This window comes from Brachionichthys hirsutus, chromosome 4 (genome assembly GCF_040956055.1).
Source record: "Brachionichthys hirsutus isolate HB-005 chromosome 4, CSIRO-AGI_Bhir_v1, whole genome shotgun sequence".
Lineage (NCBI taxonomy): Eukaryota > Metazoa > Chordata > Actinopteri > Lophiiformes > Brachionichthyidae > Brachionichthys > Brachionichthys hirsutus.
In genome coordinates, this window is record NC_090900.1 from 2,420,122 (window position 1) to 2,442,144 (window position 22,023).

Genomic DNA, 22,023 nt, shown 5'->3' on the forward strand with positions numbered 1-22,023 from the left:
TTCTTTCATGCATAAGAGAGCACGGCAATATTAGGATTATCACGAGAATTTACGTTTGAGCGAACAACTAAAGTCAAGAGTTAACTTCAGTGGCACGCAGCTTTTGTTGTTGTCAGTTTGTTGCAATTAAGAAGTTTAGAAAGTCAGATATTCTGTAGGACCAGGGGACAGGTGAAATGGAAAAAGAAAGTTGTCAATGTCAGTGAACCTTGAAAGGCTTGGCTCAGGGTTGGAATGATTTGGCATACAAGGTTCTTACGTGCTGTGGCTGCAGGGATAAACATGGCTTACATCAGCCCTTCACTTGTACTGGAGATTTCCTCTCCTGGCACTTACAACCTCAACACACTAACTGCACTATGATTCACACACACACACACACACGGACACATCATGCTTCGTGTGCCTTGTTTAGATGGCTCTGTGTTAACAGCCATTCATAAAAGCTGCTTTATCAGAGCCATGTTTGATTCGTTTTTTTTTTTTCCCCTCCTCAGATCATCACTCAGCATGTTTACCAGCTTTTGGAGACGCAGTGCAACATGACTAAAGCGATCCTACCAGTAAGTACCCGGAGTGAAAAGAGCTATTTGTCCTCTTTGATTTGCGCCCTTGAAGAATAAAGGAAGTATTAAATGTGTAAACCGACATAAATTCTCAGTCCTCAGTGTGTCATTATGATATTGAGTGTCCTGTTTTACTTTTTCTTAAAAAAGGGGATTGTGAGGAGTCGGCTCTCCTCATTCCTTTGCCAGCCTTTTGCGTTCTCTTTCTCTCTCACTCACTTTCTCCCCCTTTCCTGCTCCTTCTGTGAGAGAGTGTCTCTTCGACAAATTAACTGTATTGTGACGTGTCGTTTCCCAAAACGCCGCGGCGCAGCGTGCCGACGCTTAATCTGTCTTGCATTCGCTTTGCGCTGGAGGGGACTTTCTGCTCCTCCATCATGGAGTTATTCTTCACCCGGATCATCCGGGCTCGGAGCACCGACTTGATCCCTTTTTATTTGTTGTTGGAAAGCATGTTTGTCCCCCCCCCCCCCTCCCCCATCGACTACCCCTCCATCCCTGCTGTTTTCCTGTTTATAAAAGTCGTGATCATTTTTCAGACTGCGTTTATTGGGATGTTAGGCAGCGCCGGTGTTTGGCGTAGCAGAGTTAGCTCCAGCGCTAACAGCGTCCATAAATCACCTTGCTAGGGTCTCGGCTTCTTTCATTAGCCCCCATACACTTTTACTGGTTTATCTTCCCGGCCTATTTATCTCATTATTCCTCTGGAAAATTGCTCTGCTATACTTTCCTCTGCCCACCCGCCTGCGTGCGCGAAGTGTGTGTGCGTGCATTTGTGTCGGTGGTGGGTCCGTCCACCTGCGTGGCATTGAACTTGTGACCACAGATTTTAAGAAGATTAGCCAGCACCAAGTATAGAGAGAGGGAATGAGGGAGCACCGGAGAATAAAGGAGAAGATTTTCTCCCCCACTCGGCTCTCTTTGTCTGCGTGGATTAAGTTCTTGCAGCTGCCACGGCTTTCATGGGCACTGCTTGTCTCCTTAGAGATTCTTCCAGGGATGCAAGGATGCATGGATGTGGATGGACACACACACACACACACGCACACACACACATACACACACACCTGGCATCTCTTTTTGTTTCCACCTCAGCTTTGATCACATAAAAGCTGTTTTCTAATCATGCTTATTGATGACTAGTTTTTCCTTCTTCTGTATTTACAAAGGCTCCTGTGGAGCCTCTCTTCCTAACGCCCATATTAGGGAGTGTGCAACATTTCTCTTCATTATTATGATCACAATTTTCTTTTAAGCAGCAAAGAGTTCCCAGAAACATTTCCAGTCGTGTTATAAAACTGGAAAGATGAATAGAGAACCTACACCTGTCCTCATGCGAGCGTTATTTGTCGCCAGGTGGACGCCACAGAAGACGAGCCCACCAGTTTTATCTACCTGAGCCCAGACGCCTTATCCAACCCGTCCAAGCTGCTGGTGCTGATCCAAGGCGGCGGCGTGGTGCGGGCCGGCCAGTGGGCTCGGCGACTCATCGTCAACCAGGACCTGGACTCGGGGACGCAGATCCCCTTCGTCAGCAGAGCCGCGAAGGTCAGACGCTGAACACATCATCTGACCTCTGATCCGACGGGTCCCGTTCACGTGCACAACCGAATAACGACAAGATATCCATTCACATTTGGAAATAGTCCCACACTCTTAAATGGTACTATTACAGAAGCACAGAGGAGAGTCGCGGCTCCGAGGAATGAAATGCTGCTTCATGCATCAACAGCGTCATTATTTTACAAGCGAGCCTTTATGTTTGTGTGATGTACGACGCCCAGGTAGTCCTGTGTGTTCACGGGCCACCGAGCTGACGATATAGATGAGCTTTTCTTTCCCCCGCTGCACGCTCACACCCGTTTATACGTCTTCGTGTCAGCGAGCAAAAGGTGGTTCTGCCCGTCCTATTATTTTCACCCCCCCCGTCTCCGCGTTCATTTGTCAGCCGGCAGTACCTGCGTAATTTCATCGGCCTGCTGTTCAAATTGACTTCGAGGAGATCCTCCCTCTCTCTCTTTGCTGCGCTTCACCCATCCGAAGGCCGCGGATGCTTCCGCCGCCGCGTAAAGCCTTTATCCCGGCGACGGGAGCGGCTTCGGGTTGCGAGCGTGGCGCGCTGACGGATGATTTGCCCGCCCCTGAGACTTTGAATTACAGTTACCTCCGGCTGGTGTTGCGGTTGGAGAAGGCAGGGTTGTTGTTGTTGCAGGAAGCCAAAGTGACAGCTTCGATAGAGAGAACATGATATGTGCAGCGCGAGCGTTGCTCATTCATCACAGCGAACAAGAAACGGTGTTCTTACACCGCAGCAAATCATCATCCAGGGCGGCCGCGGTCGATTCGTGCCGTCTGCGGCTGCAGCGTGACGGCTTGTTATGTCATGCCACGACGTTTGTGCGCTTGTGTTCACGGCTGCTACACAAGGAAGAGCGTTTACAATAAGCAAATAGATGCACCTTTAACATGCGTTAACAACAGCACCCAAACAACAGCCGCCTCGCACGCCGTCAGCTGATTTCAGTGATTAGTTCCCCTCCGAGCAGAGAGGGATGAGCTAATCAGCGATATCGCCAGTATGATAATCGAAGCTAGTCTTCATCAGCAGCAGGCCTGCACATTCTAATTATCCAGCAGGGAGGATACACGTGTGTGTGTGTGTGTGTGTGTGTGTGTGTGTGTGTGCGGCGTGAATGAACCGGGGACGTACATAAACGCTAACATCCGGGTGGCTTTTCTTTTTTTATAATTGCTATGGTTTGGATCTGGCTTAACTTCCCAAAAAAGGAGCTTTGTGGCAAGCATCTATCGCCTGTGGTGCCGCTCATGTGAAGTTACTCATGGGAAGTTGATTGAAAATTCAAAGCCTAAAGCAAAGGGTCAAATGGAGTGCATTCGGCAAATATGGGGGGGGGGGGGCTTTGCAAAACGAATGCTTGCACACACACACACAGCTAAAAGTTAATTTGACTCAGTGCAGTTCTGTGGTCCGCGTGGGTTTGCGTGTCCCCGTGTCAAAGCGTCACGCTGAAATTAACCGGGACTCTCGCAAGTTCGAGGCGGCTTTTCCTCTATTCCGATGAGGAAAAATAGCAGATTGTGGTTAATCAGGTCCCTCGTGCACGCCACACACGGACGCACAAATACACACACTCACAGGGTTAATCTTGGGGCACCGTTTTAATAACCGAACACCATTTATGCCCCCTCGACGCATCAGAATGTACAAGGATTAATAAAGTGTGCACGAGACATGAGACACAAATCAGACTCTTGTGACGCAGGGGAAACTTTGTGGTGTGTGTGTGTGTGTGTGTGTGTGTGTGAACCGTTCCTGTAGCCGAGGAGGTAAAATGACAGGTGTGAGGAGGATCCTCCAGCAGCAAAGAAGAGGGTGAAGGAAAGAGCAATAAGACCGAGCAGAAGGACAGAAGAAGAAAAGAAGGATGGGAGTTCAGAGAGGATGGAAGAGTGAAATGAGACGATGGTGAGGGAGTGGCTTCAAATGGGGGTGGGACCGGCGGAGGGAGAGAAGGGAGTATAGAGTGGGAGAGAGAGTCGGCAGAAGGCAGGCGTCTGACAGCTCCACTACTGGGAGAGGGCCTCTTAATGACAGCTTATTCCTTCATGATTTCAATTCCTGACAGTCGACAGGTCTGCTTGTTGCGTCGTGGCAGCTGTATCATTACCTTCTGGCCCTGTCACTGCTCTGCATCCTGAGACTGAGACTGAGGCGGTGGAGGTGGAGGGTGGGCGCCACGGGGGATGGAGGAGAGGGAGAGGGAGAGAGGGAGTAGATTGTGAGGTTACAGTTGGAATAATTTGGAAAGGAGAAAGTATTGAAAGGTGGGATCGTTACTCGGAGCATCTGGTGGAGTTCTGAAAGGGACTTTTAACTTGAGGAAGTTTGTGCAAAGTGAAAAACAAACGTGGAGTCGCTTATCGGACACGTCATCAAAATGTTTGAATGAATCTTTCTGTGAATTTTTAAAGTTTTAAACTCACTCTATCAAGCACCTTTTTTTGCAAGGCCGCTGCACTGATGATCTCTCTCATGCTCACACACACACACACACACACACACTTTTCTCTCAATCTCTTTTTTAAATGGTCATCGTTAGTCTCTGTAGCTGTGTGTGTGTGTGTGTGTGAGGGTAAAGAGATGCACAGCCTTGCCGTGGCCTTGTAATAGCATCCCTGCAAGCAAAACACACACACACTCACACACACACACACACACACTCACAGACAGACAGGTATAGACACACCTCCAGGTGGGGAAAGTCCCAGCACATCCTGCAGCTCAGATCAATGCACTTGACTCCTTCAAAGGCGAGTGTGGGCCCTGGACTTGCTCTGGGGTTAAACCTCTTTTAAATAGCCTCCCTCGGGACGGCAGCTGTCAATAACCCACCATAATTACCGGGGCCAGGCCCGCCAAGGGCTCGGCTGCACAGGCCAAATTAAAAATTGATCAGAGGGAGAGAAAACATTATTTTGTGGTGGAATTCCCTGTCCTAACAGCGCTGCTGCTACCGTCTGCGAAATCTCATCAATTGAGGTCCAAGCCAGACATCTAGAGACCCATTTATCTACCTATCTGCCCCGCCGCCCTCCCCTCTTCACGCAGATGAACAATGGAGGGGTGTCTCTGTTGTAAAACATATTTGCATATTAAGTGTCTTCCAGTGTTCTCTGCCTTCTCTCTCTCTCTCTCTCTCTCTCTCTGCATCCGTGTACATGCATACTGTGTGAGCATCAGCTGATTATTTGCTCCAGGTAATCATGCATCATCCCCTATCTGTACACTGTGTGTGTGTGTGTGTGTGTGTGTGTGTGTGTGTGTACACCTTGTAGCGGTATATTGATTGTGGTCTCATTGAATTTCTCTTGGCAGGCCGCCTGTATTTGTCAGTCAGAAAGCGATATGAAGAAGATGTGTTCATCCTCAGGCTTCCTGGAGGAAAACACACACATGCTACTGTTTCACAAGACACTGATAAATGAGAACGACAATTTACAACAGGACGGGTGTCATTTCCAAACACACTCTGGAGGTAAAAGGTTGTAGCACGTGGGTTGTATCGCTAAGTAAGCGTTGTGAGTGCGGGATGCACGTTTTTGAATGTTACGCAGAAAGGGGTTTCTTTTGGGAGGTACTGTCGTTATGGTATTTAGTAGTGACACGTAATTTACATCCAGTGCGGATGGATAATTCACACAAGTTTGATGTGAGCACTTTGGGGTCAGCGCAGAGACGGAAGGGAAAAAAGCAGTTTTAATGGTGTTGATGAGTCGCAGTAAACACAGGAAGTGTTGATTTTTAACACTTTCAGCTGTAGGAAATTAACTGCTGCACTTTTACCGTGCAGAGAACATTTATTTATCCGTTTATCTTCATGCATTTTGCAGTTGGATGAATGAAAAAGAAAGGATTCCACTGCCAAACGTAATCCAATTTGAATAGTGTGACTTAGCACGTAGCACTTTAGATTGGTTGTTCCCAAAGTGGGGACTGTGGACCCCCCCCCGGGGGGGTGCCGTTAAGACCGTCCAGGGACGTTATTGTCACTCCTGTCATATTTTATCACATATTTGTCACAGTAAATAGACTAAAAATGGTTGCCGATTGTAGATATTTACTATGAAATCCTCAGCTGGTGGTTTTAAAAAATGTTAGGGAACAATTGTAGGTCCGAAGCATTTCATGCAGAATCTAAAAGGATGTCCAGGGTGGCGGCATGCGTCCAGACATACTGTATATTCATGTTACTGGGGAAGCTGTTGAGAGATGTGTACAGTGTGTGTGTGTGTGTGTATTTCTGTTTCCAGCCTTTTCATGCCACCATGTTGCTCGGGGCATGACAGGATGAAAAAAGAAACAGACACAAGAAGATGAAAAACAAGAAAACGGAAGGCGCTTTGCTTTAATTGTAACACGTTGTTGGCCCGCGTGTGATAATTGATGGTATTTTTGTCTCTTGAAATTAACAAGTTATCTAATCACAAAAGCTGTGTGTGTGTGTGTGTGTGTAGGTGTGTGTGTGTGTGAGGTGGGCAGTAGGTCATTTGCAGCTGCAGGCTGTGTGTATGCGTCCCAATGGGAAGGTCTTGTTTAGGCTCTCTTCCAGAGGCCCCTAGGCAGTGTGGTGGATACCTCTTCACTCTCTCACAGGGAACACTTCTCTATGGCTAATGCACACACACACACACACACACACGCACACACACACGCGCACACACACACAAAGACAGAAAGACCTGTGTGGCAAAATGTTCCCAATCCATAAGCTCAAAATTAGCAGCTTTTAATCTTTGTTTTGATACAGATTTATGTATCGTACGTGTTTAAAATTAGTTCATGCCAAACATTTCACACACACACAAACACACACATGCACGTCCTCCTGTAATTTTTAACGTTTTTTTTTTACATATATTCTTCTTCACAGCAAGTTTGGAGAGGTTAAATGTGCCTCGCCGTGGTCATTCCGGGAGGAAATTAACTTTTGTGAGAAACTAGTGGTGAGCAGATAAGTGACCCACTGTGATTTTACACTACGCACACTCATATTCACGCACGTACGCACGCACACACACACACAAATCAAGCGGCGGGCGTCTCCTGAGGTCGGAGATGAAACCTCGCTGTAAGCTCGGCAGTACCGGTGTCACGCTCCTGGGCCGTGTGTGCCACGCTTTGATCGATGAGAGCTGAGTCTGTGCTTAAATGGGGGTTACCGGGGTTCCGGGTGGGGGTACGCTCGGGTGAGAGGCAAAACAACAACAAATCCTTTTTGTTAATAGTTTTAGTGCTGATCTTTGGCTGCAAATGGAAATAGATGGCGGGAGGATGCCGTGGATTTCCTGTGAGTCCCGATGCTGTTCAGACGTCTGCAGCAGCTTTTCAGTCGTTGCTCCGTCGGATTATAGTCTCTATATATGAACACGTGATTAGTGACGCGCCGTGCGGTTCTGTCTCTGCTCCTCTGTATTGTGCGGCCGTCGTGCAGCTGTCTGCCTTTGTGATTTGTCTTTCTCCGTCCGTATGTGACCAGACATTGAAGAGATGGAATCTTTATTTGAAGGCTTATCTGTCTTTTCGAGGCCGATATTGTCCTGCATTCTTTGTGGATGTGAAATGTACATTTCAGTACATCGGATCGTGGCAGTAACATCTCACCGTTTCTCGAGATACGTTTTGCTTTTGTGTCCCCGAATGAGAAAGGGAGAGACGGACAATGAGGAGCGATGACACCAGCCATCAGATTTGTCTGCAGCTCTTTTGTCTTTTGTCAGTGGTAACCGTTTGTGTCTGTATATCTGGGCGCCTTTTACAAAAGGCAGCAAAATGCGTCTCGGCTTGAACTTTTGCACAGAAAAAGTGATGCATTTAGAGCCCATTACAGCATAAAAGGTATTCATATATATGTTTAAAGCCATTCCACGGTGGCGTAGTGGTTAGCGCTGTCGCACAATGCTTCCCTTTAGAGTTCACGGTCGGCTCCGGATCCAAACGTCACATTTCTACACGCCTTTATAGCATTAATCCATTGTTTGTGGCGTCGACTCTGTCATGGGTTCCAGCGGAATCAACACCCAATCTGTGCGTTTGCTCTGTTAGCAGGTATTTTGGCGCCGGCGCTAGGTGGAATTATCCCGCTCTATACAGGATGCTGACAGCCTATCCCCGAACCCTCTTAGGAGCAAACTACGCTACGCTTGGCTGACTTGTTTGCGCTGATGTCAAGTTTTAGCGGTTAGCAGGCGGTTACCATATGCCGCTGTGCTGCTGTCGCCCCCGATGTCAGTCAAACGAATGTCAGCCCCAGCTCAGAACGCAGAACGCCACGGAGCGGCGGTGACATGCATACACCCGAACAATAAACGCATAATAACCAAACCTCACATCCTGTTTGGGATGAGGGGACAGACTGGCTTGTCTCCAGGAGGGCCTTGATGTCCCGCTCCTAATCTGCTCGGTGAGGGGTAACAGCAGCAGGTATGTCGAAGCGAGGTGGCGTCTGCAGAACACGGACCTCAACATCCACATTAGTAACCGGTGCACCGTTTCTCGCGGGGCTTTCTGTTCGACCAAAGCGATAGTTGGACTAATTCCTTCTCGCTTTGTGGCTTTTCTGTCGTGAAGCCCTGATAAGTGTGCGTAGCGACCGAGCAGGAAGCTTCCTCTGACCGTAATGCTGTGTCTCACCAGCGTATGTAAGAAACTTCAAGCTGTTCAAACTTTGGATGGACAAACAGTGCATCAAACTCAGATGCAACACAGGAAAACACACACACACACACACAGTGACACAAAATGGCACGCACACACTCGTACTGGCCAGCAAATAAAAGCTCATTTATCATCTCCCGTATGTTTTCATATGTGGCTTCCATCACCAGAGGAAATTATTTGTTGCGTGTGTGTGTTTGTGTGTGTGCGTGTGTACGTGCGACTGTATATTATGCCCTTCACTTACCTGATGGAAGCGTACCTGCCCCCCCCCCCCCCCCCCCTTGTATCCATCTTTCCCTTCTGTTAGGAGTTGTTGTGCGACGTGGCCCTGCAGCTCGCTTCTTTTGACCTTGTTCAAACTCTCCCTTCTCTCTCCCCGACTTTTATTTCCTCCCTCCGTTCCGACTTCCATTACTCAGGACTCTGCTTGCATCTCTCCGACCCGCCTCTGCGGTTCTTTCGTCCAACGCGCGGTTCAGCAGCCTTTGGAGTCGGACAGATCGAGCCAACGGCGCGTGACCGCGGCGGCTTCGGCTGTTTCCACATTCCGCCTTGGTGCCTCCGTCTCTCGCTTTCAATCTCTGCTTCCTCCCTCTCTTCCACCCCCTTCGCCCCGCGTCTAAATTAAACATTCGTTAAACTGCTGGGCGCCCGGCATCGATGGGCGGCGATAAAGAAGTGACATTATAGTAACAGTAACATGACATGGTTCTGTGTGACCCCCCGGGGAGTGACAAGGGAGAGAGGCAGCATAATCCATTTTAATTTCACTGATATCATTGTATGAGGAGAGAGAGCGAGTCGGGAGAGAGCCAGAGGGAGAGAAGTGAAGTGTCTCCGACCAGAGCCTGAGCTCTGGCTGACTGCAGTGTCTTGCGGTGACCTAGTTGCAACCCCTTTGAAGTCCACGGGCTGATCTCTCTCTCTCTATAGGCAGCAGAGGAGATGTGCTGCATACTGCCTCATACGACCCGCATAGAGAGAGAGAGAGAGAGAGAGAGAGAGCAGTGAATCAAAAGCTCGGGGTCTCGAACCCACACTTAAAACCTCCCAATGCGTGTTACGCCGTCAATTCCGACATGCTTTCAAACCTGTTTTGTTGCTTTTTATTGCAGCTGCGAGCTCCCCCCTATGCGTGTGTGTGTGTGTGTGGTTTGGCGTGGCGCAGGTGTCCCTTTTGGATCACGGAGCTGTAATGTTGGGCCAAACAGAGCCGGTATCCTGAAGCCCGGCCACGTTAGGAGACAGTGGTGCATTGTCAGGAGAGCTGACCTAGAATAGTCCAATCAGTCTGGATCCAGCTCTCCTGTGATCACCGCGCTGCCAATGCCGCAGCCTATACTGTGTGTGTGTGTGTGTGTGTGTGTGACCCAGTTCAGTCACTGGTGTCGCCAGGCTTGCCCCTGGTGAGGGCACGCATGTTAGGGCACAAAGCCCTCAGATGTGTGTGTGTGTGTGTGTGTGTGTGTGTGGTAGATTTCCGTTATCGTCCGCCGTTTGGAAAATTCTCGTCTTTATTTCCATTTTCTCCGTCTGGATTAGCGTCTTCTGAGTTTAACCCCCAGCCTTTTCCGTCTGGATGTAACCGGCTGCAGACGTGCGCTTTAATTAAGTCTGCGCACAGGCACGTGATTAGAAAGTGTCCGTTTTAAGTTCATGCATCCCTCCAAGGCGGGGTGGGGCGGCGCAAAAACACGCAGGTGCGCGTTTGTGCGAAAATGCTATCGAGGCCTTCGGGGGCTCGGGGGCTGCACACGCCGTATGACATGGCCGCTCGGTGAACTCTCTCGATTATGGGGGCGGGGGGGTGGGGGGTGGGGGGCTTTCTCCTGCTTGTCTCCACCCACCTGCTGCACACGCAGAGCCGGTGTGTGCGCCCGCTCTGCTGGGGGGCACGCCTAACCTCGTTGAGAATTCGCCGGTGCATGCTCTTCAGGTCGGGCGGGCCTCCATTAAGAAAACAACACTTCCCCCTCTTCCTCCTTCCCTCTTCCTTTCCTCCTCGCTCCTTCCGTCCCTTCCTTCGCCTCCTTTTTGAAGTTGGCCCGGGGGGCTTTTCCAGAGCCTCATCAACACCCTTTGCCTCGGCGAGATTGCATACAGGTACCCTCAGCGGCTATTTCAAATGACTTAATTAGCTTCTCAGCGCAGCAGGTCGGTAGAGTCCCATTGCTCTCTCTCTCTCTCTCTCTTTCTCTTCCTCCCCCATTCCACCCTTTCTGTCTATCTCAGAAGGAAAGGAGAAATGATTGAGCCCATGTGACACATTCGGTCCCTTGCAGTGTGGTTTCACTTTCTAGGTCATGCTCTGGCTGTGAAGCTGACGGCCTATTACCTTGTAGAATCAGACGACACACAGAGACAGTGTTAAGTGTGTGTGTGTGTGTGTGTGTGTGTGTGTGAGCGCGCACACACGCCTCATTCCAGACAGGTTGTCGCACCAACCTCATTAATCAATTCCATCATCAACGGGTGGAATCCTTCTCTTTTTTTTGTTGCGTTGTGTTCCTGTGCATGAATTCCCATACGTGCTGCGCGTCAAGGTGTGCGCCTGTGACAACCGGGTCAGGGCCACGCCCCTCCGCTGTGTGTTGCCCTACCCAGTTCTTCCCTGATGTCACACACGGTGCAACAAATGCATGTCCGCAAAAGCAACGTCTCTTTTTAGCCTCCCCTTCAAAGGGATCTTAAGAAAGTAGAAACATGTCGGATGTTCTCTCCGTCCGTCGTCGAGAGCAGAACGGTCCCCGTACCACCGTCTTTTTTTTTTTTTTTTTTTAAAGCGTCGACAACTGTCAAGATCTTGAAAGTCAGGCGGGGACTAAAGTTTTGCACCATAAAGCTTTATTGTAATGAAGTACCTGATAGAAAGGCATGACCACGAGGATGTGATCAGTGATGGTCATCAATGACTAAATGAGTTTCTCTCACCCCTCCGGGTGGGAACGGGATCTCGCTTTTAGGAGAGCAAATGTGCCTGTTAACTTCTGGCTCTCTGGTCCAGCTTGCTGGCTCGCTCCGGGCCTGTGTTAAAAACCTGAGCCTGCTAAATTAAGTTTGGCTGTGTGCACAGCCTGTGGCACCACACACACACGCACGCACACACACGCACGCACACACACACACACACACGAGTGCAGCTACAGCTGCTTGAAATCAGGCATTCGGCCATCCTGGTGCACGCACACACACACACTCCCATTACCCAGTCTTAATTGGCTACCTCCTCTCTCTCTCTCTCTCTCTCTCTCTCGATCCCTCTCTTGGACAGGCCTGCAGGCCTGTTGGATTCCTGGCAGACAGCACCAGAACCCGGGTATGCGATCGGGTCTAGGGGCATGGAAGAAATTGGAGAGCGAGATAAGGAATACAGATGGGTACCAGGACGAGGTTCATAACACCATCAGGGGATAAGAAAAAGCCAAATTACGGCCATGCCTCCACTCGGAGTCGTATTTTACGCTGAATATTTTAGTGTTACTGTATTTCACCGCCGTATTTTCAGACCATAGAAAGTAGGCGATGCCTTTCTCCTCCTCCTCCTCCTCCTCCTCCACCGGCTGAGGAGTTGTCATGCGCTGTCATCCGGCGTGTTCTCCATGTGTCTGTCACCGCTCCGGGTCTCGGCGTCGCACCGATTGGTAAACCTGTGTGATTGTCTACGTGTGTGTGTGTGTGTGTGTGTGTGTGTGCACGCTGCCTTCACAAGCACTTTGTTTGTCCCACTCTGCAGTGTCGTCGACACAACGAGTGGGTTTGGCGAGAATCCCCCCCTGGTTTCCCCCTCGTGCTGTGTTTACGCCATCTGTTTACTCCCCTCCCCATAAAAAAGCCACTCTTAAATCTATCAGCCCTTTCCCTTCGCTCACTCTTTCTGTCCCTCTACTTTTCACTCTATATATGTCCCTTATTTACTCCTGACTTCTTCCGACTTGTCGTTTCAAATCAGCCACTGTGTAGTAGTCTGGTGGCGCTCCCATCGACAGGCAGTACTCATCTCCTCCCCCCCCCCCCCCCCCCCCCCCCCAGCAGGAGGCAGGATTGAGTTTCGCTCTCAGCCATCCAGTCAAACATCTTTTTTTTACACGAAGAGACAGAACACGTTCTTTTTTTTTTTACCTGGATGGATTATTTCTCTCCTCCAGAGCAGTCGAATGAGAGCCTGTGGGTAAAGTGCAATTAGGATTAGCAGGCAGGAAGGAAGAAAGAAAGAGAAAGAAAAGCTAATTGTTTTGGCAGTGATTACTTTCAATTAATCAATTAGCGTGAAAACTAAATCTCGTATTTGTTGTTGCTTTGCTGATTAGTTTTAATTCATCTTCCTGTTAGTTTAATACAAATAAATATAAGGATATTGTGGGGAAGAAAGTTCTCCCACTCTATCCCAGATTCCAGGGTGATACCTGTGGGCGAAAATAATTAACATGTACCCCAGATTTAGTTATTTAAATGTATTAGATGCTGCATTTTCTATTTTACCATTTCGGTAATCATTTCATCACTCAGGCAGACATTGCTGGATTATAAATCCTTGTTCTCCCCTATACTATGGGCTTCAATAGATAAATCTGAAACACTCTCTGTCTACCGTGTTGAAATCCGTAAGCGATCCCATAATAAAGCAAGAGACAGTGTCATTTATTCGAGCTGGATCCGAGCCCGTGGTCGGCGGCGGTCTCGGTTAAACCAGCGCATTCTCTCCTCTTCAAAAGCGTGACCACAAGTGGTCACCATGTGGACTTGGATCCAGAGCCTCCGGAACTACCGAGGGATTCTGACTGCGTGAGGACAGAATGTCTCCAATGGTAAATCATGAAATGATGACGAATGCAGAAGCTTTAAATTCATATTTAATGAATCAGAATTATGGAATAATCTTAGTCTGCTTCCACGCGGCATCACCGTTGAGACGGCTTCATTAAGCCGTGCTCTTTATGTAGCCCTGTGTGAATTGATAGTTTACATACCCGATGCCAAGGGCTCGTAAACGCCAGATGAAAAGAAGCAGAAGAAGCGCAGCGGTGGAAAAGAGCGAGAGAATTCATACCTGCGACCGGATAATTGTCCCGTTTCGTTGCTGAAGCCTCGGCTGCAGGGAGGGGGGGGTTCAATAGTTCACCTGTCCACCATTGAGCTGCAGCCAAGGTAGCCCTGGATTACCTGCTCTACCTGCTACCAAACCCCAGGGTTACACACTCCTGTCTTGTTTAACAGCTCGGAAAGTGAAAATCCTATCAAAGGCGGATTTGTACAAAACCCATCGTCAAACAGAAGAGCCATAGTTGCTTCTTCATAAAGGTGGAAAGAGGTTTCTCCAGCCATTGGGGGGGGGGGGGGGGGTCACGTATGGAATGAAAACTCAACCGAATAAATGTGTTGATGGGATCTTGTTTGTGACTGCTGTCATCAAAAATCAGATGTTGTGAATGCTTTGTCCCAGATGTGTCAGTTCATCTGGCACTGATTAAAGGACGACGACGATCTGGACGTCAGTCAGGTTGTTGTTGTTTTTAGCGACACCATGAAACATCAGAGATTAGCTTTTATCTTCATGTCTGATTTATTTCGATGCAAGAATATGTTGATGTATTTATATGCTGGCTTTGCGTCCACATACACAGCCATAAGCAAAGAACTTTTTTATTAGACATTTGTCCCCTTTTCTGTATATATTGTGCAAAAGAAATCTCAATATGGAGAAGATGGATTTCCGACAATTCCGCGGGAATGGAAACCTTCCTTTGGCCAATAATCCGGTTACATATAAATGGACCCCCTATTCCCACATCTTACTGTCACTTTCAAACACAAAGCGCGTCGCTGGGAGGAGGAAGACTTTGTTGCTGTGAGAAGGAAGAGGAGAGAGTGATTGACAGAGATGCCTTTAATGTATTAGACTCACCATATAATAGAGGACAGCGTATTCAAATTCCCTCCGTCTTTCATCTTTATTCTACTTTATTCATCAGATAAAAAAAAAACCCCATCACCTATTGGTGGGATAATAAAAGGATGGCGTGTGGGCATGAAAACACATTAAAAGCTGCAGTTTGGATTTTAACATTTCGGGAAATTAAAAATCTGGCAAATATTTTTCATTTCACTAATATACAAATTCTTACCTTCTGCTAAATGTTTTGTTTGCATCTGTGCTAATACTTAACATGAATGGAGTGCCCCCCCCCCCCCCCATACCGGCGCTGGCCTCCTGTTGCTGTCAGAGCAGACCGGGACGGTGGAATCGGGCTAATGAAGTTGTCAGAGGCGTGTAGCATCGAGGCTGATGGGAGGGCCCCGCCGAGCAGCCAATAGCGAGGCCACGTCTGTGATCAGCCGAGCATGATGGGAGACCACCCTGCGCAGGGAGCGCTGGGGCCTGACACAGCCCCCAGATCAAAGAGCTGGTCCTCTAATACACCAACAATTAGAAAGATGCTGCAGCCCGATGCTGTCACACAAGCAGAAATTAGTGTGCATCCGCTCGTAGACATCAAGCAGCACCTGGATGCACTCGGGATAGAGAAACGCACACTCACCGATGCACCGATGCATGCATTTATACATTAGAGATACAACGGCGTGCAAATATTTAGATTTTGCTCGATATCTCCGCCTTTTTGTTGTCTCTTCAGCCCCTGTTGCGCTTCCAAGCACCAAGTTCTCTTCCTCTGTCTGCTCCCTTTCCCTTTGTTGCCCTCATTTAGTTAAGATATCTCATTACCAGCCGCTTCTGCCTCCCGTTAGCCTCCAGTGCTAGCTCGCCCCGCCGCCGCCTGTCGCTGCTTCCTCCTGTCTCCCCTGCTCTCTGCTCTGCTCTCTGCTCTGCCCAGGGTTCTTGTTTGAAATTCACGAGTGGTGCAGTGAGACTGCAATAACCTACATACGTATCTGCACCTCTTTCTTTCTCATTTTCTTTCTCTCCATCTCCATCTCCCTCTCTCTTCCTCATTTATTCCACCAGTCCGTCCCCTTTAAACCACTAATATTCACCCCTACCACGCACTCCATTGTGTTTCTGAGTGCCATACATTATTGAAGGTGTAATTTATGTACATAACTTGATTAAGAATGCTAATTAATATCTGGAGAACCGGTTCATGATTTGTTCCTTTATATCCCCCCCCCCCCCCCCCCCCCCCCCCGCTTCTGGAAGACATGATAAAGGTTCCTAATGTCAAATTGTTCTCTTTCTAACATCGGTTCATTTAAAATGCTGATGCGTCTCACCCCAACTTCGTCTCCTTCCTCATTCGGCAGCATGCTGCTGTGCGTCCTGCATCTTCATGTGTGTGTTTCTGCGAGTGCATGTGCAAGTGTGTGTGATGCTGGAGGTGCAACTCCTGTATGCCCCGCTGACTTGTTGGTGAACTCCTCTCCTGCAGATTAAAGCAAAGACAAGTAGAGGAGGAGGAGGAGGAGGAGGAGGCCGGTGGAACAAAGTTTTGTGAGCATGTGCAGGAACTCGATGAGGGTTGTGTGTTTATTGGAGAGGTGGGTGGGTGGGTTAGCAGGAATGCATGTGCAATACGTGTTTTGGGTATGTGTTTGTGTATGTGTTTGTGTGCAAAAGTGTGTCGTGTGAAGTTCCATGTTGCTTTTATGTGTCTATGGATGTAGAGGTGCAGGAAAAAAAAGATGGCTCACCGGTGGGGAGTCTGAGTCACAACATTTAATAAAAAAATGCCTCTTCGTTCTATTTTAATCTATTATTTTGGCAGTAAATGTGTGTTAGTCGATTAATCATTTCTGTAATGATTTAGAGGCCATTAATGTGGTCGTTATAAATCTGTCTGTGTTTGCTTGCATTAACAGACACTCCAAACGGCTAAACCCGAATCAAGCCAAAGTGAAAATGCACTTTAGACGGGAGAGATCCAAATATTCACGCTTAACTTTGCAGCACGAGCCCAAAACTTAGTCCAATTGGGTTGTTAAAGGTTCAAAGCTGAGGGCGGTGCACCTATTTGTAGCTGGGGAGGCGCTCTGAGACCAGTACAGGAAGGCCAAGGATTACTTGGCGTGGATCTACTCACCCAGGGTCAGAACAGGAGTTTAAAAGCTGCAGCCTGAACCCTCGATGGGAGCGCTGGGTGTGTGTTAAAATGGAAGGGCAGATGTTATATTGAATGCACGCCTTGCTTCTCCTCCCTGTCCTGAATAATCATGATCCTGAGCTGATGGGATGCTGCTTCCAAAAAGATGAGCGTATGCGTGAACTGTGGATGAACTGGAACCTGCATATGAACCAAGACCGGCAGTAGCCCCGGCCCGGCAGCCATTCTCGATCCCCCCAGCCGGGGGAATTCCTAAATCGGATTGATGCCGATATTGAAAGTAGAGGGGCGTCGAGGGGAATGCAGAGCACTTTTATATTTTATTAGATGCACCCGCGTTCTCAAATTGTCGGTCTGATGTTAATTAAATGAATAATTATGATTTACTCCTTTGTGCATTTGTTTCCTTTGTATGCGTGTGATGCACATTTGGTCAGGCTGGGCCGGCAGGTGAGCAGACGTTTGCTCCGGGCTTCTCTGCTACCTTTTGATATAAAAGGCTTTGTGGAACAGATTTTTCTCCTCTCTCTCTCTAAAACTGCCACTGCTTGCATGTAATGTCTTTATTTCTTTAATCATCTCCCCGCCTCAGATACCACCTTCCTTATAGTTCTGAATAATATGAAAGTCGTGTGAAGAAGAGGGACTGCTGTACCGCATCAGACAGATGGGTGGCAGTATACCGTCAGGCTAGATCAACTCTCTCTCTCTCACTCCCCCTCCTTTGGACCCTGCAACTCAATTAATCCATCCATTAAAATGTTTCACAGCATTTTTTAAATCATAAAACATACAAACAGTGTATGTATGTTGATCAATCTCTTTAAACTACCGGTACATCATTATCATACCACATCCTGGATTGAACTGTATGTTCGACCTTCACGGTCATCTTCATCATGCCTTTTTCATCATTCATCTTTTCTTACATCGCTCAGTCTCCCTCCAGGCTATCCGTCCGATCCTACGGACTCATTCCTCGCCTCCCCTGCAGCTCGTACCTGCTTAAATGTTAAAACGCAGTGATTTTAGCCGTGTTCGTTATTTGCTCCTCTCTGTTTCGAAATACGGCCGGCGGATAAGGAATAGCAGCGCAGCATACCGGCTGTGATTCAGTATCATCAACTTGAAAATTATGTGAGCAGATACGCACACACACACACACAAACACACGCACAGTATTCGCCCAGATCAAGGCTCTGGCTCTAAGGGGCTGGAGGGAGATCAGGCACAGAGAGCCCATGGAAATGAATGGCTTTGTCATCCGAACACCCACGACATTCCCCGGAGACGCTCTAGTGTTGGTTTCTTCAGCTCACACTTTCTTCTTCTTCTTCTCTTCCATCCTCTTCTTCTGTGACCAGTATCTCTCACACACACACAGAGCCTAGCTTTTATTGCCACTTAAAGCTAAGCAGCTTTTACTCTGAAGCAGGTTGTCATTTTTTCAGCGAGCGCTTCACCTGCCTGAAATCTGAGTCTGCAATCACGTACTTTTTGTTGGAATGAACTTCCAAGCTATTGTTAAACATGCCAACTGGGATGGATGGCCTTTCATTCGCTACTATTAGCCTGCAAGCATTTTGATATCTTTGCATTTTAGCATACCACACAATATAAATAATAATAATAATGCATTGCTTTTATGTAGCGCTCTTCTGGACACTCAGACGCTTTACATTGCAGCCACTACTTGATACATATGAATGAACTCTTCTTCACTCCTTTTTAGAGACATTTTCTTATTTATTCCTCGTTACACCACATACAGATTACCAGTACTTCAAAGTGTGTGTGTGTTTTTACGAGGCTGATGCCAGGGTGTGTATACTACACCCCCCCCCACCCCCATTAAATGACTTGGTGTTGTTGCATGCCACCCCACGGAGCACGGGGTTTGATTCTGGCCCTGGCAGCTCTGTCAGGCATCAAAACGGGCCGTTCCCCCTTGCTGCATTACATCTCTCAGGAGTTTGCATGTGGGTGAATCAGCAGCTCTTGTGCATGCACACATCCTGGTAATTGTGAGCACATATGCACACACACACACGGCAGCTTCCTTCCTTCCACCGTGTTACCAAACGGATATAATGAGATAAAGCAAAGGACGTGTTGCAGCTTCTTCTTCTTTTTTTCCCTCGTGCATTTATGGGTTCATCTATTTACTTTATAGAAGCAGGTTGGGGCAGCGGCTCTGCTTTTCTTCATCTCTCTCCATCTGCTTCTGCATGTTTTTACCACCCAGTTCCACCCTGCACCTGAGAGTCGAGGGTCCGCCGTGCCCAAGTTAACCACATGTTTGTGGGGTCAGCCAGAGTATCTGGGTGAGAGCCAGATCCATGGAGGGTCAGGGTTTGGTCTGACCAGCAGCGGGACCCTGTGTGTGTGCAGAGATGAGGGGGGGGGGGGGGGTGCAGAGCTTGTATCCTGCAGATTAGTCCATCTACATGCACAGGATGGGCTTTTCAACATGCAGTACTTCCCTGGCCATGACTGCTTGAACTGGGGAAATGTGCACATGCATGCGTGTGTGTGTGTGTGTGTGTATTTGTGAGGCACTTTTCGGACACGTAATCACAAACTTTTCACTCCACTCCTCTTTCTCACCTGATCTAACCGAATCACAATTTCAGGGAAAACGCACGCACCTTGTTTGTGCGCGACTAGCATGCGTTGCGTGAGCTAATAGCAAGAGCGCCGCACGCCGGATTACTTGAGCGCCGCACGCCGGATTACTTCTGGTTCAGACAAATATCTTTCCACCAGACAATTCAAGGCCAGATTTAAAAACATCCATTGAACTTGCCAGAAAATACACTGAAATCAAATGTGAAGAAATCGCTGCTTCAGACGTCCATTTATGGCATTTTGTTTCCTTTCCTTCTATTTACGTGTGCAGCAACTTTTGTAATGGATTTTATCATTGATATTTTTCTCCAGAAGAACAGTAGTTGTTTTTTTTAAATCTTTTTTTCACCGCTGCAGTCACACGGGTTCTTCACACATTTTGTGTCTTCTTTGGGTTTGTCGCTCTGCCTAATAGTCCCTGCAAGTGAATGAGCCCTGATGTTGCGAGCTCATTTAATAGGCAGTGCGCATGCATGTGTCTGCGCTTGTGTGTGCTCACTCTTTAGCAGTGTGCCACGTCTCAAGCCCCTTATTCTTGGATAATTGTACTGCAAGTCCTCAGCCTCCCCTTTAGCTTGAAAACCAAGCTCATTGCAGCCCCCCCCCCCCCCCCCCAAAAAAAGCTCCCAGACAAGGTACTGAAAAAAAGAAATCCCAAGTTGTCCTTGTGCATAAAAGTAGATTCTCCTCTCCAACACCTTTTCAAATTAATATTTGTGATGGGCGCCATTCTGCCAGCCTCAGTTTCTGTTCCCCGCCTTTGTTCCTGCGTTTGATGTAATGGAGGCAAGGACAAAGAGGAGAGTAGGCAGAGTGTGTGAAAATGGTAGTTAAGTGGGCTTAAGGGCTCCTTCAGTACCTCCTGAAAGGCCCGGACCCTGAATAGGACCCTCGCACTGCTAAGCTGTAGTGCAGTAAACAAGACAGGTCCAGCACAAAGGTGCGTCTCAAATGAGCACAGACACCCTCCTCCTCTTTTGCCTCACCCCCCTCTCACCCCCCTCTCACCCTGACCTGCCACCCGAATCTGACATCTGGCCAATCTCAAGATCTCTCCGAGTCCTTGCTCGTTCCCCTCCCTTCATTTTTTCTCTCTCCTTCATATCTTTTCTCTTCTTCTCTAGTGTTCCACTGCACTCTCTTCTGGTGTTTGTGTTTTGTTGTCCCGGTCCCGACTGGACGCCCCCCCCACCCCGGCCAGCCTCGTCCCCAGCGCTTGGGCGGTTCAGCTCTTTTGTTTAGTTAATTGCAATGAGTATAATGTACTAGTCTCTCTGAGGTCCACCAAAGACAATTAGACAATCCCAAGAATTTAATGAGACACCCCCAATCCCCACCATACTCTCCTTTGAGAAACACCCTGCACTCCATTGGCACCAAGCGTGATGCGGTGAGGGGGGGTGGAGGGTGATGCCTGTCTCTGTCTGTTTGTGTGTTTACCAGATTGTTTGAGAAATCACTACGGTGAAAAAAAAAAAGCTCATCAGAAATAATATTTGTCTGGATTTTAATTCCGCGTTTACACGGCACATTTCAAGTCCCATTACACCGCGGGATTCTCCTGGACGCGATTCTGCTGGACGCGATTCCTCTTCCCTGACAGGAAAGACGTCCTGACAATGTCGGTGTAATTATTTAGAGCGTTTATCCCGTTCATCCCGCGAAGGGATGGAACTCTTGACAGTGCCATCTCCGAAAGGAGCAGAGGCGGGCAGGGGGCGCCCGGGTGATAGACGAAACCCTGGGTGGCCCTTTAAGGACTCTTTTCTCTCTTTTTTCTATTTCTATTATTTCTCCCAAGGCGTTCCCTTTCTTTTTCTGTCACACATTCCATCGTCAGCTCTTTCTAAGACCTTTGGATCGTGCCAAGATAAAGTCACCCTTAAAAAATAGAGGAAATATTCAAGTGATTCATTATATCTCTCTCTCGCCACCACATGGAGTTTAATTGATAATGTCACTCCGCCATTGTCGAGTACGTATAATTCACAACTTTAAAACCTTCGCTTGTGCCATGTCGCGATGGAAAGATTTCTCTCCCCTTATATTCCTTTTGTCTTCACTTTCTCCCGTCCATTTCTGTCTTTCTTTCATTCCTATGCTTTTTTTTCTCTCTCCCTCCCTGGCTAATCATGGCGTTACAAAAAAAAGACGGGGCTCCATTATTGCATGTGTGCGTCCCTGAAGAAAGGAAATGAGAACGGGACAGAGGGTGGCCGTGGCCTGACACCGCACTATTAATCTTCCAGTAAAGCCTTGTCAGGCAGAAACGGACACAAATGGATCACTCCCATTAACTGGGGGAGTGTAGGTAAGGGCTTTAACAAGCGTTTACCAGAGTCCATTTTCTCGCTAATGAAGAGGGGGAATACGCGACCTCCCGGCCAAACCTGCCAGACTGCACTTTGAGGTCTGGATGGAGGAGAAAGAGAGGGAGGGAGAAGAGCTGGAGAGGAACATTTGTAAGCGTGGATGCAAAGATCTTCTCCGAGTGCTGACACATTGAATCAGGCGGGTCCTGTTTATACTGACGGAG

General features: G+C 48.2%; 1 protein-coding gene across 1 annotated transcript in view; it reads left to right on the plus strand.

Annotated features, from left to right (window-relative positions):
- Nucleotides 1-22,023, plus strand: part of arb2a (ARB2 cotranscriptional regulator A) — a 106,027-nt gene that overhangs the window by 8,550 nt on the left and 75,454 nt on the right. Inside the window, exons 4-5 of the mRNA XM_068738686.1 lie at nt 498-563; nt 1,923-2,114. Of these exons, the coding sequence (XP_068594787.1) occupies nt 498-563; nt 1,923-2,114 (258 nt within the window). The remainder of the gene's footprint in view (nt 1-497; nt 564-1,922; nt 2,115-22,023) is intronic.